This window comes from Eutrigla gurnardus (assembly GCF_963514095.1).
Source record: "Eutrigla gurnardus genome assembly, chromosome: 7".
Lineage (NCBI taxonomy): Eukaryota > Metazoa > Chordata > Actinopteri > Perciformes > Triglidae > Eutrigla > Eutrigla gurnardus.
The window spans coordinates 21,888,084-21,906,792 of NC_139921.1; the positions used below are offsets into that span (position 1 = coordinate 21,888,084).

The 18,709-nt window shown below is 43.5% G+C and overlaps 1 protein-coding gene across 3 annotated transcripts in view; it reads left to right on the plus strand.

The window, feature by feature from the left end:
- The window catches only part of aqr (aquarius intron-binding spliceosomal factor), a 45,274-nt gene extending 27,094 nt beyond the window's left edge, over nt 1-18,180 (plus strand). The window contains exons 28-37 of one of the 3 annotated variants that reach the window (XM_084013494.1): nt 1,061-1,198; nt 1,301-1,372; nt 2,181-2,368; nt 2,489-2,660; nt 4,782-4,952; nt 9,290-9,375; nt 12,381-12,555; nt 13,764-13,874; nt 14,369-16,241; nt 17,563-18,180. In XM_084013494.1, coding sequence (XP_083869620.1) covers nt 1,061-1,198; nt 1,301-1,372; nt 2,181-2,368; nt 2,489-2,660; nt 4,782-4,952; nt 9,290-9,375; nt 12,381-12,555; nt 13,764-13,874; nt 14,369-14,638 — 1,383 coding nt within the window. In that variant the 3' untranslated portion in view covers nt 14,639-16,241; nt 17,563-18,180. Of the gene's footprint in view, nt 1-1,060; nt 1,199-1,300; nt 1,373-2,180; nt 2,369-2,488; nt 2,661-4,781; nt 4,953-9,289; nt 9,376-12,380; nt 12,556-13,763; nt 13,875-14,368; nt 16,272-17,562 lie in introns of all 3 variants that reach the window. The other 2 variants (XM_084013495.1, XM_084013496.1) reach the window with 2 other exon arrangements.
- The last annotated feature ends 529 nt before the right edge of the window (nt 18,181-18,709 follow it).

The window sequence follows — 18,709 nt, forward strand, 5'->3', positions numbered from 1 at the left end:
CTGAAAATAGCACGCCTGTTTACCCCATATTCCGTCTCTGTGCTTCCCCCCCGCAGCTTGTTTTTTATAGTGCCATGATATTGACACTCTGAAGTGAACTGATTCAGATTTTGTATAAAAACTGACCTCATACTTTAATTAGAGTATAAGGAATGTAAGAAAATATGTGCTTAAGTGTTCCTCAAGCTGCAGCAATTGAACGGCAAGCTACCCCGTAGGTATACTGTATAGTCTCCGCATGGCAGGCTTGTGGCCTGCTGACCTCTGGTACACTGCATTAAAGGGAAAAGAGGAGACTGAGTTTCCTAATGAGAATAGAAAGCTGGTGGATTATGTTAACAGTATTGTTGGGGCAGTATATTTAATATCACTTATCTTTTATGACTATGAATCGGAAGTAGTGGAGCTATAAGAGTGCTAGGGTTAACCCGTTTTTTGTTTTTTTGTAGGAGGGGATATTTAGGGGGAGATAGCAGTCAATAGTATGTGCCACATAGAAGTGGTATACAACTGAAAAGCTAAAAACCTGTAGATTAAACGGAGATGCAGCTCAGCAGTTTCTGTCAAGTTGTTGTCAACTTTGGCTAGCATGGTTGGTACAATTGGATTCATTAGGGTTGTCTTGTTTCATATGATACCATTATCTTCTTGTGTCAAAACTGAGGCAGCCTCTGGAAGGCAGCGTGTCGGCAGGTCTCTGAGGGGTCAGCCATGACGTTTTTTAGATGTGGGTAGACACAATATCGGTGATGTCTCTGAATATTTTACTGTGCCGCTTTTCTTTTGGAGGTGTGATTATTTCACCCGAGATAATCACCTTATCCATCATCTCTAACAGTAGTTATCCATCATTTTGTCAGAATTACATTTACGTTTCCCCACTGTATAACACATGAAAGCAAAATGTACGTATTCATCCATTTGTAAATGTTATCAAAATACAAGATCACCAAGTTCTTCCCGGAGGTCATTATACAAGAAGTTTTGAATTACTTATGGGAGGTTGCTGTTTTTATTTTTGCTCAGCGATTAACGACATCCTCCCATGTCTATCCTGTAGGAGTTTAGGGCCTTTGAACTGCTCAGAAGTGGGCTGGACCGCTCCAAGTATCTGCTCGTGAAGGAGGCCAAAATCATCGCCATGACCTGTACACATGCTGCACTCAAACGTCATGACCTGGTGGAGCTGGGATTTAAGGTACGTACTTCTCAGTCGACATGATGAGACCAACCCAGTTAAGCTTTTATTCACTCCAGTTACTTGAAGTACTTGGTTTGAATTGCTGATTCTCTTTATTAGTATGACAACATCCTGATGGAAGAAGCTGCTCAGATTCTGGAGATCGAGACCTTCATCCCCCTCCTGTTGCAGGTAACACTGTCCTGATCAAGTCTTACGTCTTAAAACTTACGATGTGCAAGCTTAATAAGTAAGAGATACTATGCCTTGCCTCATAAGTCACAAGTTCCAACATCAAGCCTAGTTTAATCCTTTACTCAAGGCTCTGCCAGACTTCTACCACCTGACCTTGTCTTATAAGGCCTGACTGATGGGCTCCAAACGCAGTAATGGTGCTTGTCTTTGGTAGTTGTGCCTAATTGCCCGAGATAGAGCTAATGTCTGTTTACAGATGGGATCATTAGGCACATCAGGCCATCCAATAACCTCGCCAAAGCTCCTGTTTTTATCTCTCTTCTCTTGTTAGCCACAGTCCGAGCCTTCTGCCAGGTATACGCCACAGCGACACCGTTTACTGTTCCTCCTCATCGTCCCTTTCATTATTCAACTCTTATCAGTGATTTAAAAAAAACTCTTGACCTGCAATGTTTGGTATATCAGATACGTCTAAGGTCAATCTCCATATAAACCACATGTAATTAGCTAAACCTGGCAGCATGACATAGACATGATAAAAACATGTCATGCCTCACTGCTCCCCTTAACAGAAATGTTAAGATCTGGACTTAGGACTTAGTAGGTTTATACGTTTTAATTCATTCAGCTAATATACCTATCTTATAGCTCAAAAGGAAACGTTATCAATTGTTCCACCTGTACAGTGATAAATAGAAAAGATGGTACTTCACTGAGTCTACAAAGCACCCCTGTATCTCATTTAGGCGTCCTCTGTGACAGATGTTCTAACCATTTCTTTTTTTCCGTCTTCCCCTCTCTACAGAACCCAGAGGATGGCTTCAGCCGGCTGAAACGTTGGATTATGATTGGAGACCACCACCAGTTGCCCCCTGTTATCAAGAACATGGCCTTCCAGAAGTACTCCAACATGGAGCAGTCTCTCTTCACCCGATTTGTGCGCCTCGGAGTGCCCACCATAGATCTGGATGCTCAGGGCCGTGCTCGTGCAAGGTGGGTCCATTTTGACCAACGTAATTTGTTAAACGATGCAGTCTGTTAGTAATTGGTGCTTTCTCCTCCCGTAAAACGTAGCAGTGCAACTCAATGTGTTTCTATCTTCCTGTCCCAAAGCCTATGTAACCTGTACAACTGGCGCTACAAACAACTGGGGAACCTGCCTCATGTGCAGCAACTGCCTGAGTTCCAGGTGCCCAACCCTGGCCTGACCTTTGACTTCCAGCTGGTTAACGTGGAGGACTTCAATGGGGTGGGAGAATCTGAGCCCAACCCGTATTTCTACCAGGTCAGTAGTAGTGCACACAGTACAGTCCATACGCAATGTTGAAACAGCAGAAATAGCTGTGTAGATGTTTCAAAGTGCAATTTATACATTCCTTTCCATGGGTATACACTCATGCACACGTCCATTTCCAGTCCATATTATATATTCATCCACTGCTAGTACTGGCTGCCCAGCTCATACTAGTGAGTTTGTCCTTCAAACCAGGAGCCAGATCGTGTTTCATCATGACATTGCTGAGACACTCGAGAGGGTTGATTAGAGCTACGTTAAAAAAATGTTTTACTTTGGCGCCACACCCGCACAGGAGCCCAAATGTTACTGTGATACACCAATTTGTTTATGGGCTCACGGCCAATGGACATATCTCGGTGCTTCATGGATGTTGCTGTGGCAACACTGTGCATGCTCATGTCCCTGAAGCTCCTCATTGTTCTTAAATCCAGACCATGTGCACGTCTCCAGGCAGCAGGTCACATGAACCACAACTCCATTTGCCTGTTGCCATTTTGAGGCCCCTCAAGGGAATTTCTGGTATCACTCACTATGCATTACACACACACACACACACACACACACACACACACACACACACACACACACACACACACACACACACACACACACACACACACACTTTCCTTGGAAGCAGAAAGAATAAATTGGACACTAGAGAAGCCATTGTATCCAGTCTATGCTGAATGGCTGTCACAGCTGAACAAACACTGCCACAACCCTGGACACCCGTCACATACGCAAACACGTGTGCTTCACTCAGACACTCCACAGCCAAAACGTCTGTCCTTGCTTCTTCGCCTCATTTGTTAAAGCACTTTCCGCACCGAGTCTCAGCCCGTTGATATTACTTCCCAAGTTGTCAAATGGCCCATAAATGGTAAGATGCTTATCTAAATCCCCATCTTCTGATGTAAGGAAATGGCTTTCCTCAGCTACTAGGCTTGTTAGTCAAGGCTTTTCTGCTTTACAAGCTACAAAGCATTGTGTGCTTTACTCACAGGTAGTCTAGATTTATTGCTCTTATTATCACTTCGGTGTTTGTATCTACACCACACGTTGCCATCCCCGTTCCCCTTCTGTTTCGTCCCTGTTTTGTCCCTTTTTCATCCCTCCATCCTCTGCAGTCCTCACGTTACCTTGGGCCATTGACTGAAACTCCAGTGGGTTAGGTTTGACCTTGTTTTTACGGTTAACAAGTTATCTGGGGTGTTGGGACATTAGATCACATTAATGTTAAATATGCATGAGGTAAGCAATGCTGGAAATGCCAACCACGTGTCTTTAATATTACTCCTCCGCCAAGCACCAAATGTGCCTCACAATATCTCTGTCTCTTAGGCAGATAAATCATCTGCCATTTAGACGTTGTTGAAACATTAAATTCAATTCATATTTTTTTCTTTCCTGCCAACCCCGAGTATAACATTTCTTTCAGTTAAACAGCGTTTGGTCCCTGAAGTTATGCATTTGTGCCCTTTTTGGAGACAGGTTATAAGGGAAGAAGAACAAAGGCTATCACTGTTTTTGATGTGTTGACTCCAAAGCAGCTGGATCAGGAACTGTTGATGAAGCTGCATAAATTATTATCAAAGATGCAAGGCTACAGTTCAGGCTTAATTGAAACTGGATGAATAATGCATACTGTTGCCTTTTTTTTTTGGTCACATGTGAAGGGCAGAGAGTAGCCTTGGAGCGTGGATACACATGCACATGCTGAGGAATTTGTTAGTTGCAAAGTGGGTGAATGATGCATGCAGTGTTGGCCTTTACCTTTAGTCACATTTGGAGGACAAGCCCTTGTGTTGTTGTTCTCGGGCCTGGCCATTTTGTGTGATGTTTTAATTTTGTGTGTTTCTTTGAATCTTTCATGTACGAAGTGCTTCGGTAACAATACAATCTTTAGGTCACTTGCCAACCCCAGTTCTCAGAGTGGTGGTCGTCCATGTTGGGTAGATCCACCACTCCTTAAATAGTGTCTGCTACTACACAGCACCATTTAAAATAAGCAAAATTGCTGTATACTGTAGATATAGCTTTTTGAGTTTCCTAAACATCGTTAAATATGATATTAATCCTACACCTCCTTTCCTCTCTCTCCCTGTGAAGAACCTGGCGGAGGCAGAGTATACTGTGGCTTTGTTCATGTACATGCGTCTGTTGGGCTACCCTGCTGACCGCATCAGCATCCTCACCACCTACAATGGACAGAAACACCTGATCAGAGATGTCATCAACCAGCGTTGTGCTGGCAACCCCTTCTTTAGTCAGCCTAACAAGGTAAGGGCACACATGCACCAGTTGACACTGACACCGCACCACCGGGGAATGATTGCTTTATTTAAATTATTAAAAAGCAAGTGAAAGGAAAAGTATGTCCTTATGGAATGTAAAGTAAATCTGAGAAAACCTTTTCTAACACAAAGGAAGCAATATCTAAATCCAAATTGTATGTTGATGTAATATAAGAATATAACGTGTAGTATTCTAACTCTGCAACGCATCCGATTTCTCATGTTTAAACTGTACACACTCCGTGGCGCTCACACATTTCCCCTCTCCTGTCAGGAAGGAGTCCACAGTCCCGACAGACACGTTTTCACCTCATATATATGTGTAGAACTCAGACTGGTTTAGTGGGATCATGCATGAGACACAAGCACGTGGAAAGTTTTCACACCTTCAGATGTCAGCGACAGTCGATGCACCAAGACATCTTCTGTCGCACTGAGACAGAAACTCACAGCTCTCACTTCTACCAAGACTTGTTGTTTCTGCCCCCAAAAACATACAAAATATTCGTCTTCTGTCTCCTCGTGTAAGTGAAGTAGGCGTGTTCATTTTAACATCTCTCCTCATTCTCGCAGCGTGACATACGGTATCTTGAATTAAGTGAATCTGCCAGATTCTTGCAGGGCGGAAAATTAATGAACAGCTCATGGAGGTTCTTGATTCACTTTTCCCTGTTGTAGGCAAAGCAAAAGAGTATTTTTTTCACTCTGGCAACCTGACATTGTCCTGCGCCAACATATCATGGGACTATCGACTGCTGCAGGTCATGAGACCCAAATGGAGACATAGGGCACAAATTGTCTTGCTCCAACAGTTTACATATCAGCTGATTGCATTCCTCTGTATATCAAACTCACTGATGTATGTGTGTGTGTTTGAGCAAAGGATTAAAATGTGCATACTTTGAGAGTGGGTGTCGACTCCATGGTGTGTTCATCCCTGAAGAATACTGTTGGATTGTCTTCAGCCCACGGTATTCCCCCCCCTACTCCTCTTTCCTTCCTTAACACTGTGTTAAGTCAGCAGCCCGTTGGCGCAGGTTCCCATCCGTTTTCTGTTTGTACTCCTAAATGCTTTTACCCGCTAGCCTCGGGTTATGCTTCCCTCTCTCTGCCTTCTTTTTCCAGTACCCACTTCCACTCACCTTTCTTTAGTTAATGTTCTTCAGGCCTTTCACACACATCTCACATTGTTTAGGCATGCCAGAGAAAGTTGCACGATGGGAGTGTACATGGCACGTCACCAGTTAGTTGGCGTGTTATTGTGCCAATTATGTTGTGTTCAAATATGTTGTGTATCTTTTTTTTCCTGTCGAGAAATCTGATAAGACCAAAACGGTGTCTATCTCTTGATCGTTTCTGATTCCCCCGCCTGACACAAGACTTGAATCTTCAAGAACACGGTGTGGCACAGAGGATTAGCTGTATCTGACTTTGTTAGGAGGAGCTTTCATGGAAAGACATTAAGAGAATATAGAATATCACCAGCCTTATCTTACAACGCATGAAGGTACGAATGCAGATTGTAACCGTTTAGTAATTGTCTAACAAGCATGCATGAAGTGAATCTTTGTGTGCGAGCTGCTTTCTACCACCTGCAGCGTGTGGAGTCTTTAATCTCCCGTTGTTCTGACTGTATTTTTGTGCTGCGCAACAGTCTACCTTGTTGCTTTGTCATATTCTCTGTTCTGACAGCTAGACAGAAAATTGTGCTTGGTCATGTTAAACGTCCTGTGATGTTAAGACATAAAGTGTCATTCATTGTGCTCGTGGCCTTAGTCAGTATGCATGCCTGGTGATAAAGTGACAGGGGGTGACAGGCTGTTTGATTTGCTGAGAAGAGAGATGGCTAGAGAGGAAGGGAGATGGAAAAAGAAAAGAGGGGCTCTTGTGGGGAAATTGCTGAGTAGCTGAAAGGTCGCGGTGCAAAGTGTTGGGTCCACAGTGTGTCTACGAATATCCCACAATATCTAAAACCAAGCAAATGTCAACAGCCATCCCACTTTACTGCAATGACTTGAATTAGTAAGATGAGAAGAGGGTGGACAGTTAGAACCAGTCGAAATCAAATCAGCACACTAGCCTAAGCCGTCTATTGAATTGCAAACACAGCACTTGGCATACATATGCATGCATGTATGCATCTTTAATGATGATTATTTTTATTTACTCTATAAATTTTACAGACAAGGACCATTTGAGTTGGCTTTCTGCTGGTGCTGTATATTTTAATGGGTTTATACATTCAGGTCACTAATTAAAACTTGATTTCATGAATGCAAACTGGATTCAAAGTCTTTGCATCTGTTCTTCCCGCCCAAATCTCAACCCATTCCTTACAAGCATCGAAACAAAACAGCGTTGGAATTTAACTGTTGTTTAGTTAATTAAGCACACCAACAGAGTTGGAGGAGAGATTAATTAAAAGAGATGAGTCTGCATGTTTAATCTTCGATTTCACCTTCTGCATCCCTCCCTTCATTAATAATCATGGCTGCACACACGCACACACTCCTCCATCCCTCTGGATTCCTTCATTTTCTGAGAGCAGGAGCCTCTTAACAGGAAAGCAAGTTTTGGTGTGTGATCGGAACTGAATTATAGCCAGATATGTTGACATACTGATAGGGAAACATCTTACTTACATCTCCCAGCATGCCTTTTTGGAAAGACAGCTATGTGGCTATGAAGGCACAAGGAATGAGATATTCCACCGTTAACTCTCTCATCCCTGAGTCTTTTGTGAAAAATGAAATAATCTGGCAGTCTAATTTCTGCACATTCCAGGGCGTAATTGCGTAGCAGGATGGATAGAATGCGTTAAAAAGAGAGATGAGATCCACGCTTGAGCATTAGCTTCGTTGGTCGGTCATTGTCTTCATCACAATGAAGAGAAGGGAGACATGATGAAAGAAAATAGCTTCTATTAGCAACAAACTGTGTCCGTGTGCACAAATATGTGTCTCACAGCACATTCTGTGTGTGTTTGTGTGCTTCCTCGTTTCCACAGACATGCATGTGCCACAATGACATGACCTCTGTAATTCACTCCCTGGAAGATTTCTCATAAATAACTAAACACCATGCTAAATGCTACGCCTTGGGGAGATTCTCTATCTGGGCTTCGTTGTCATTGTCTTTGGGCTAAGAATAACCCTCTCTTCAGTGCCCTTTCTCTGCTAAACAAGTTGCGCAGTTTTGGTTAAAACCGTGCCGTTATAGCCCGTTCAAGTCGTTATCGCGTACTTCAACAAAGGGAGTATGTGTGTGTGTGTGACACATTTGTGTGAGCATGAGCGTGCATGCAAGCATAAAGCAGCTGTTTGACTTGAACATTGAACATTTGACTTGAACATACAGCCCACAATGCCTCATGCTATTGTAAAACAGACATATCGTTGCCCCTGGTGCTGCACCTGTTCTACATAGCAACGGGGAGACGTAAATAAATATCGGTCTACTACATCCGTAGCCCCATCTCGCTGTGCCCTCACTCCCTTCCTGTTACTCAAAAGGGGTTTTGGAGGGGTTTGCTATTACCAGGTGGGAGGTGACGCTGATTCCAGGAGATTTGTATTCCCCTGCTGTATTCCCATGCACACACACACACACACTATATATATATATTCAGTATGGTGTGTGTAGTTAAAATGTGTGGTTTTACAGGGTTGTATCTCAGTTTGCTTTATATCAAGTTGCAAGTGCAGTATCTTTATCTTGAAAGGACTGGCAAAGGGAAAACATCTCCGTTTTTCATGTCCGCAAATACGTACGCTTCTCAGCAAGAGGATTACTCAGGTATAAAAGCAAATTGGCTGACATAAGTTTCCTTTTGCTTTGAAGAAGAAGAAAAAAAAAACGCCACAGAGAGCCAATTCTCCATTTTCAGCCTCCCTGAAATAATCTCTGATCCAGTGGAGCAGCATGGCCCCCAGTGCCTTGGCCCTGAGTCTCAGGGGCCCAGGTAAGAAGCTAGTGGCTGCAAATGCCATCTAAGCCGTATTAACCCCGCAGGCTGCCGGTGTGGCCTGCAGCGATAACAGCAATAACAAGAAAACACAGGCGCCATCATTCACCCCCCCTTCCTCTCAAACGTATATTAAAAAAGAAAGAAAACAAATTTAAGGAGGAAAGCAGTCTCCTTCATGTTTCTAAACATTTACAGCTTAATCCCCACCACCTACCTAAAACTGGAAGCACACTCATGTACTTTGCAAAAATACATCAGCTGCCGTTGCATAGTTGGCATATCTTTGATATGTGTGTATATTTGTGTGTTTTCTTTTTTTTTGGTTCCATAATGTATGTGTTTGTGTGTCTGTACAGGTGACCACAGTGGATAGGTTCCAGGGTCAGCAGAATGACTACATCCTCCTCTCACTCGTCCGTACCAAAGCTGTGGGCCACCTGAGGTAATGACTTCCAATACATGCCATGCAGAAAAAAAAACTTGCCTCACCCAAAATAGACACCTTCAGCAGCTTGAAGTATGTATGAGCTTAATTTGAGGCACGAGGGGATAAAGTGTGCTTCAGGACAGGAGCGTATCGGTGGAGCCGACGGTACTTTTTGTTCTGGTTAAGAGAAGGGATTGTGCTCTGTTGATATGGATGAGACTACGGAGAGCTCCGATGAATATGGAATACTATATAACAGTCTGTAAGGTTGATGAGGTTTTATCTTGTGTTCCTTGTCCCATTGGTATGGCCTCTCTTCCTCGTCTTCACCTCTGTCTCCTCATCTCGCTGCTCCCTCTTCTCCTCACTCCCATCTCCTTCCTCGTCTTCTTGAATTGATTTGTAGTGAAATTTCCTTTCACTCCTCCGCTGCCACGACGAGCTCTCAACACCTCATAAACTCCACATTTAAATACACGGCAATTGAGGCTAAACTCTTCAACAGTACTCGAGCTTGCCACGCTGGCCTCCGCCTGTGATGTACAGTAGCTGCTGCTGGAATTGCACCACTCACAGCTTTATCACAGCCGTAGTGCCGCTGGCTTTCACAGCAGAGAAAAACACTTAAAACTCTATTTTGTTCTTTTCGTCATCTCACAGATAAAGCAATACATTGATGTAGCTGGGAATGGGAAGTGCAGCGGGCCACAGAAAGTGGTAGTTTATCTTGCTGGCAGCGCCTGCTCTCCTCTCGGTATCATCCATTTGATCTTGTCTTACTCTGGATATTGCAAGCCGGCCTTTTACACAAACCCAACCCACACAAAGTGGAGAAGTTGTCAATGACAATGTGCTATAGTCCGTGAAAGGGTATAGTATACATAGTGAAAAAAATAGTTTTTATTCTCCTGGATAAGTATTTGTAACCAGGATGTTGAATTTCAGTGGCCTAAAAAACGTGTTTTTCAATTGGCTTCTTACTTTGACGAGGAAAGGAAAAAGAAGAGAAGAGAAAAGGAAATTGCAATAGAACTCTGAGTAGTATCAGCAAGCTTCCACTTTAATAATAGAGTAATTCTAATAACACAAAATTGCTCATTCAATTATTCATAGACTTTGTATTGACTCAATATTGACTCATATCTTCTGAATGGTCACCTGAGGGGTTAAAAGAGCAGTGGTTCATGGGAAATCCTTGCCATTTGTGTTTTTTCCCAATCCTGGGAACACTGTGGTGTGAGTCCTAGCGTACAATCCTCCTAACGTACTCTTCCTGCATCTGTCCTCATTGCAATCTGCTACCGTGACAACCACAGGGGACGCAGCTGACCATATGACATGCTGACCCTGGCGAAGCATTTTCTGCTAATGCACACAGGCACGCTCACATACGGGAACACACACTTTTGACAGGGAATCACGGTTCCAGACACACGCTGACATGCACGCACACATGAGCACACTGCCTTCGTCCACTTCGCCCTGTCATGGCACAGCACAGGTGGGCGTCTCTCAGTAGTGCCATGTCCACAGGCTATCATGCTTCACGATTGGTTCGTCTGTCGTAGGGCTCTGTGCTCATTGGCTGTATGTTCTTTGTCTCCGTGCAAATAGTGTGCTTTCAACTCTCATGGTGTACCATGCTTGAAATTTGCAGTCATTTTAAATAAACCTACCGGCTGCAGATGTTAGCTCACTCATAAACCCCACACAATGATTTCCATAAGCCTTTTTTTTTTTTTTTTTTTTTTTCCCTTCTACATATTCATGGAACTCATCATGCATATTGCAAGAATTAATCCTCTTAATCTCATGAAGTGCTCAGGTGGACATATTCCACATTTTTTGGCTACAATTCAACAAATGTATGTGTTGATGTGTGTTGGTACGTGTGTGCATACGATACATGGGTGTGTGCCAAATTCCTGCACATCAAACGGGTTTTCACTGTCACCACAGTGGCTTGAATAAGCGAAGCACCTCTTCCCCCTCATGTGCTTGCCTTCTTCCGTGCTCGGTAGATTTCCATAAGCCAGTATGCTTTGTTCAGAGATTTATAGGCCAGCTCGGTTGCCTATCCAAACACCTAAAACACAAGAAGATTACAAAGAACACTTCTTTGAAGGGAACCCCCTCCCTTTTTAATAATTGTATTTATGTATGTGACTTTTAGACGTTGTTCTAGAATGTCTCTTCCATGTGTAATTTATATAACTTCAGTTTAGAGTACGGGTAGTTTACACGGTGCCCGCGAGCACCTGGTTGCCTGCAGGGACCCAGTGAGTTGCCCTCGGGCACGTTGTAAAAATAGCACAATTCACTGTAAGTTGTTCAGTTAAAGTTTTTTTTTTTTTTTTTTCATCTTTTTTTAAGCAGCAGGATGATGAGGCGCTGCATATGTATATGTACAGTGTATGTATATACTGTATCCTAACATATCTAGGATATTAAATGCATAATGCTCCTTATTTAAAGGTAAAGAGACCAAATGTATTATTCAGAAGGATATCAGGTAGCTCTCGGTCTCAAAAAAGTAACACATTGTATCTTAAGTTGCCAAATGCAGTGTATAGCATGTTTTTAGCAGTTTAACTGCTAACAAGCCAAGCAGGAGTTCTCAGTTCACTGGGTAAATGACTTCCCTGTCTCTAATCCCTTAATTCTTCCGGATGGCAAGAGAAAGTAACCTATCTACTCCGTGTTACTCTCCCACCTCTCTCTCATCGTCTGTCTTGTTTATCCCTGCCCTTTGCCTTTCATCCCTTTATTTCTCTTAGCTTATATGTGGGTCCTCCTCACCTTTTGCTGCTTATCCTTCACTAAACCTCTCTCCTCCTACTCCACGCTGGTATTTCCCTTCCTTTACAATCTTCACTTGATCCTTCTGCGTTGATCCCTTTACTTGAGTTTTTGTTCTCGCCCCTACACATGATTTCCTCTCCTCACAAATTCACACTTGCCCCTCCACTTCTTAGATTATCTTTCTGCCAACCAGTCTAACTTCTTTTCTGACTCCACAGGGATGTAAGGCGTCTGGTGGTAGCCATGTCGAGAGCCAGGCTGGGTCTGTACATCTTTGCGCGGGTGTCGTTGTTCCAGAACTGCTTCGAGCTGACCCCCGTCTTCAACCAGCTCACTGCCAGACCGATGCAGCTGCACATCAGGCCACACGAGTACTACAGTCAGGAACAGCCCGTACGTACCCGCATGCACATACCGGTTCCTTAATGCACAATAATCTTCACTCAAGCCCCCTATTTGCCGATAATAGCTGGGCTTACTTTTCCACACGAGCGCACATACCAACATCCTTCCCCGTCACTGCTGCCACGGCCCCCTGACTCCGTCTTATCCTGCCTTCTTAATAGCATCTCCGTTCCCTTTGGTCCTTATTGGTCCCCAAGATTACTGCAGCTTCACCCGTTGGCCCCAGCCTGTTAACAGCATTCTGCAGGGGCCATCTGCAAGGAAGGGAAAACTCGGGCCGGGCTATAATTAACTGCCAGAGGTTGGAAGGCAAAACTCACTCTTCCCGAATCCCGCCAGGCCCGTATGAGCCCACTGTTGTCTGGTCATCGTGTCTCGCTGACTGGCGTGTGTGGCAACAGGGGTGTCTAAAATACCCCATAGCCTCTGACACTTCCACTGACTCCGGAGTGTTCGTCCCCGTGGGGGACAGCTCTTTTGGGCACACACATGCGGCCCCAGCTTAGCCCGTCTATCTGGAGTCAGTACACCCCTGCTGCTAACACGCAGATGCAGATTAAAAGCCAGATATTTGTCTGGCAACACTCTTAACGGAAATTTCACAGGTTACTAAATACTGCTGATTCAGAAGCAGTTATAAAAAAAATAAATAAAACACAGCTGCCTAATGCTCCATATGGATACGTACATATTTAAAGCATAATTGTGTAGTATTGGGCAGACGGTGAAGCTTAATGTCGCATCGCACTCAATCACTGGTAAACACATTAACGACTTGACGTTTTTACTGATACTTTTACAGTAAATAAAACCACACACAGTTGAGTTTTACAGTACAGTGAGCATCACCCCGGTATTTTGGAGGCAACTGCCCAGGAGATAAAATATTCTGCTCGCCTCACTCCTCAGTTTAGGCTGAAAGACTCTGTCTGCATGCTAATATTGTCAAATTACAAGCCCTGCATCCTGGACTGCTTTTTTTTTTAACTACGTGAGCAGCGATCGCTTCAGGCAGCGAGTGAGAAATCCGCTTTCATATAACAAACAAATAACCGGTAGGTGAATTGTAATTTCCCTGCACATTTGCATCAGATAAATAGTTTGCCATGTGGAGCTAACAAGACAGGTGTACTTCCTCATCACCATTCAAAGCTGTCTTTCTCTTACTGGTATGTTTTTTTGTTTCTTTCCTTCAGAGAGATGCTTCTGGACAGCCCGACCAGATCATCAAGAACATGCCGGAGATGACCAACCTGGTGTATAACATGTACATGCACATGATCCAGAACTCCCAGAAGTACAGACAGGTAAACGCTTCTGATAAATCTGATAATGAAAAGTGCCATCAAACAATATTCAAGAGTCTCATAGCTGTATCATAAATGAGAAGCTGATATTACTATTTAAAATTGGCACGTTGACAATGTGGAGTGGACGTGTTCGTTGTACTAACAAATATTTGTCCTCAACTTCCTTTAAGACATTAACTTCTGCTAAAATGTATCCGTGTGTCTCCGTGGTCACTGTTTTTAAAAGTTTTGCTGAACGATGAACAGGTCGGATGGAAGGGAACTGTAGTAGTAGTTTAATTCTCCACATGCACAAGTATATTAAGGATGGAGCTCGGTTGAATTTTCCACTTTATTCACTCACATACTGTCTCGTGAGTGTTCAATGCTTTGTTGGTGTATATGTACGACATTGACCTCGACATTGGCTATTTTTTAATAAGGAGGGACCTAGTTTTAGTAATGTGATTACATGAAATAATCATGGAAATATTCTCTTTTCCCTTTCCTAGCAGCAACAGCAGAAACTGGCTCTGCCTGTACAACAAACCCAGGCCGATGACGTGGTCGAGAAAGCCCCAGATAGCTCTGAAGAACCGCAGGAAGAAACCCCCATGGAACAGGAAAGCCCAGAAGGGGAGTCAAACTCCGAGCCAAAGTCAGAGGACACCAGCGAGAAGGAAGAAAAGCAGGATGCAGTGGGCCATGCGAAGATGCCAGAGCATCCTGGCAGAGACAGCGACAGTGACGGGGAGGACAGTGGAGAGGAGCAAAAGCAGTAGAGCATCCACATGTGAGACTACTGTTTAATGAAGGGCCTTAGTTATTTAGGGGACCGAGTGGACCGTCCCTTTAATGAAAAATAAGTAGGGTGTCAGTGATTCTGGATTTGTTTTATACGCAAAGGAGATCCTGGTGATAATGTTTCATTCGTTTTTGTACAACATTCAATTTCGTAACCGTCAGTACTTTTTTATTAAAAGAAATGCAAATCCTCCATTGTCGGTGACATGTTTTACTATATGTGCACCCAGAAGAGCTTTTAATACTCTTAAAGAGGTTCTAATCTATATCACTCTCACACGCACACTCTGACAGACAAATTACAGTGTATAAGTCAACATGTTTAAGCCTTGTTAAAATCTCTCTGTCATGATACTTCCATCCATTCATCTGCTTCCCTCCTCTTCTTTAAGCACAACTCAAATCTGATTGGCTCAGCCTATACCAGCTACACAGGCTGCGACTAAGCTGCATTTGTAGGTCAGTCACTTCGCCCAAGGGCCAGTGTGCATGCTGGGGGATTTCAACGTGCCCTTTGGATGTACACAATCACTCAACCAGCAAGCCGTAAATCCTCTACCATTCATAACTTTGTGTGGAAGATGAACGACACAGTCCTCCCAGCTGGTATCGGCTGGATCGGTGTTCGGATAGAGGTTTGACAAACCAACATTTTTAATTATTTATAAATAATTTAAGGCTTAATATTTGTGCCGACATCAAAACAACTATCAAAAAGCCAAGTTCAAACCAAGTTCTGTAATTTAAACTCAAATCCACTTAAAATGAAGAGGTTAACGCAGTCCACAGCCCTGCAGGCAAGAACGCAGACTGGAAATTCATTCATTATCATGCACCAAAGGTTGGTTGTTGTTACATCATACCTCAGGTCAGCTGCACAGCTGCTCTTGCCTGGGCCAGTGTAAAGACCTGATGGAGAACCATGTGTTGATAGATGTGGAGAGACATTTTCTGCATTCAGTCAAGTGTGGAGCCAGTCTATTTTTCCATCCTCTGTGAGTAGGGCACGCCAGGTCGAAGTTCTCATGAGTTTTTTTTTTTTTGGAGTAGCGCAATATGCCCCTGTCGGCTGAGGAAAGGATTAAAATGAAAGGTTAGATAAGGAAGATAATCCCCGTCGGCTGAGGCCGCACGTACAAATTACTGATGGTTTTGCCATAAAGCCCACAAGTCAACAACCAATATACTGTATCGCGCCGCTGGAATGTTTCATTATTTGTTCTGAATCAATGCACATCACCACAATAGACTCTTATGCGGCCACAAAAATGTGCACATCACTATTAAGTCCTCATGACAGAAAGCATGTGGTTTCTGGAGTCACATGAGTGTCTGCATTGTGTAATATCCTCCCTCTGGGGAAACCTTCCAGTTACTAACTTTTCTGTTTTCTCCCTGCTGGCCTCTTGAGAATTCGGTTGCCTTCCTTGTAGTAAGTTAGTGCTAACTGGTGGGAAGTGACCACTGCTTCCACACAGCATCTCTGGAAGTCTCGATCGGGATCCGGGAGACCGAAAGGAATAACTGCAAGCAAGAAGGAGATCAGGAGCTTGCATTCTCCAGAACCTTTCTCTGTCGAAGGTGAACATATCTTTTATACTCACACGACAGGTATTCATGAGGTTTATAGCTACTTTGCAAAGCTCTCACTTCTAACCCTTTGCTGTGGGCTGATGTGTCACAGAGACTAACAGCATGCAGTAAAACTGAGCACAGGGATGTATGTTATTGTTCTCCTTATGTCATTTGCCTTGCTGCATAAAAGCACTTTTTAATATATTTGTATATTCAAGGCATTTTAAAAAAACGTTATGTGGATTATTCTGTCGTTTTAAAGGGGCTTGTAGTAAATGTAACGATAGAAAAGCAAGAGATGCAAGAGGAAGAATTTCATGAAAGTACAGCAGAGAGAGCTGAAGTGTTTTATTTGAGGTTTGAGACTGTCTGCCCTTTAAAATAATTTAACCTGTTAGCGTGTTATTTTTTTTCTCTTTTTAATGTGAAGGCGTTCTCCAAAAGCACGGGGTCCACCATGGGACATACTCGTGTTGAATGTGTTATTTATTGCCCAACCCTACGTGACAGTATTGTCTGTCACAACAGGAAATTACACATTACATGGTCAAGACGGTAGTGCCCGGAGAGGAGGAGGGGGGGGGGCATCGGACCATTGTTTTGAAGCAAAAGCAGGTTTCAGGACATTCACAGTAAAAACATCAGTTCTACGATCTCAACTTCAAGGCTCGGCCTCAGGGCAGGTTTTCTGTTGCATTTTTAGAATATATATATATATATATATATATATATATATATATATATACACATTCACACACATACATGCACAGCATTCCAATTAGCAGCTTTTCATCACGGATAATACAACAGGCATTGTTAGCTCAAAATAGCAGCCCATCATATTCCTCGCCACTGTTTATATTTTTTTTATCAGCGTCAACAGATAAACTAATGCTCATTACCAAAGATATGCATGATCTCCGCTGATCTGCTATTAGTGGGTGACTAATGTGCCAGCGTCGTCTTCAACACCCTGTAAGTGGGCGGCCTGTTGACCTCACCGGCCAGACCGGCCTGGTGAGGTGCTTGTGGTTGCCAGCTTATCATGCTTTTGTCAAGGCCACCGCCTAATCCTGACAAGTACATCCAGATCATCAACAGGGCACGTTTCAATCTGATAATCTCCTATCGTTGCTGAAGAGGCACGGCCGCTCACAGGAACACGCACTGATGCTATTGTAGTGGCCGACATACTTTACCATCCCTGAAGAGCACTTCTGCCAGGCTTCCTCCCAAATTCCAACGACGTGTTATAGTCGTATGTCTTTGCATAGCATGCTGATGTGCACTCTGATTAGCCACTCTCATCTTCCTCTTTTTCACCCAGACTAGGATGGCTGGTTGTGGGTCATGTTTCTGGGGCATCTTCTGGCTGTTGGTTCTCTTCTGCATCGGCTGGCCCCTCAGCATCACCTTAGGGGGTATCTATGGCCTCGTCAGCCCCCTCACCACCTGCCTCGGCCTGGACCGACTCTCCGATCTACTCCTGGAGGGGGCCAACCTGGGCCGGACCTGTGCAAATAACATGAGGCACGGCAAGCCAGTTTGTTGAGCTCCGCCCTGGGTGATCAGGACCAGACAGCAGGACCGGAGAAACCACTGTGCCTTGAGGTGAACTGTTGATGTCTGTTTCATGTGGAGATATCCTGAGCTGATTGGCCATCAATACAGTGAGCAACTTTTGAGCAAGTTATGTAACAAAAAAGATCCATACGGTTTGGAAAATGGATTCTGCTCGTTCTGTTAACACGTAATTAACCACATATTTCACATTTGTATGGAAGAAAATAGGCTTTGTGTTCATGGTCTGTGTTTGCTGTTTAATTCATGATGACACTGCATGGAGAAGATAAGAATGGAAATGGCAATTTAACAATGGAAATGCTTAGACTTTTAAATGACTGTATGGAAACTTTTAATGCGATTAAAACTGCTTTGAACTCGCCCTCTGTTAGTCGACTGGCTTATTTCATACAGTATTTGGTGGGAAATCCATGTAAAATTTTAAGGTGAAGGTAAATAGAGAGACAGAGAGAGCTGGAAACATGAACAGATGGATTTTGCTTGAATCATTTTGTTTACCTGCTTTCTCTCCTATTTAGGGTCATTGAGGTTTGGAGCTTATCCCAAACTGGGAGATACCTGTGAGACGGTTAAAAGTCATCTCAAGCCATACACAATCACTCACATGAATATCGTATATCAATGAATAAAAAAATAAGTATCTAGCACTTTGGATGCTAAATGCACCACCAAGGTTAAAGTTGAAAATCCATTTAAATAAAAGTGTCTGTGTTGTGTAATATCCTCCCTCTGGGGAAACCTTCCAGTTACTAACTTTTCTGTTTTCTCCCTGCCGGCCTCTTGAGAATTCGGTTGCCTTCCTTGTAGTAAGTTAGTGCTAACTGGTGGGAAGTGACCACTGCTTCCACAAAGCATCTCTGGAAGTCTCCATCGGGATCCGGGAGACCGAA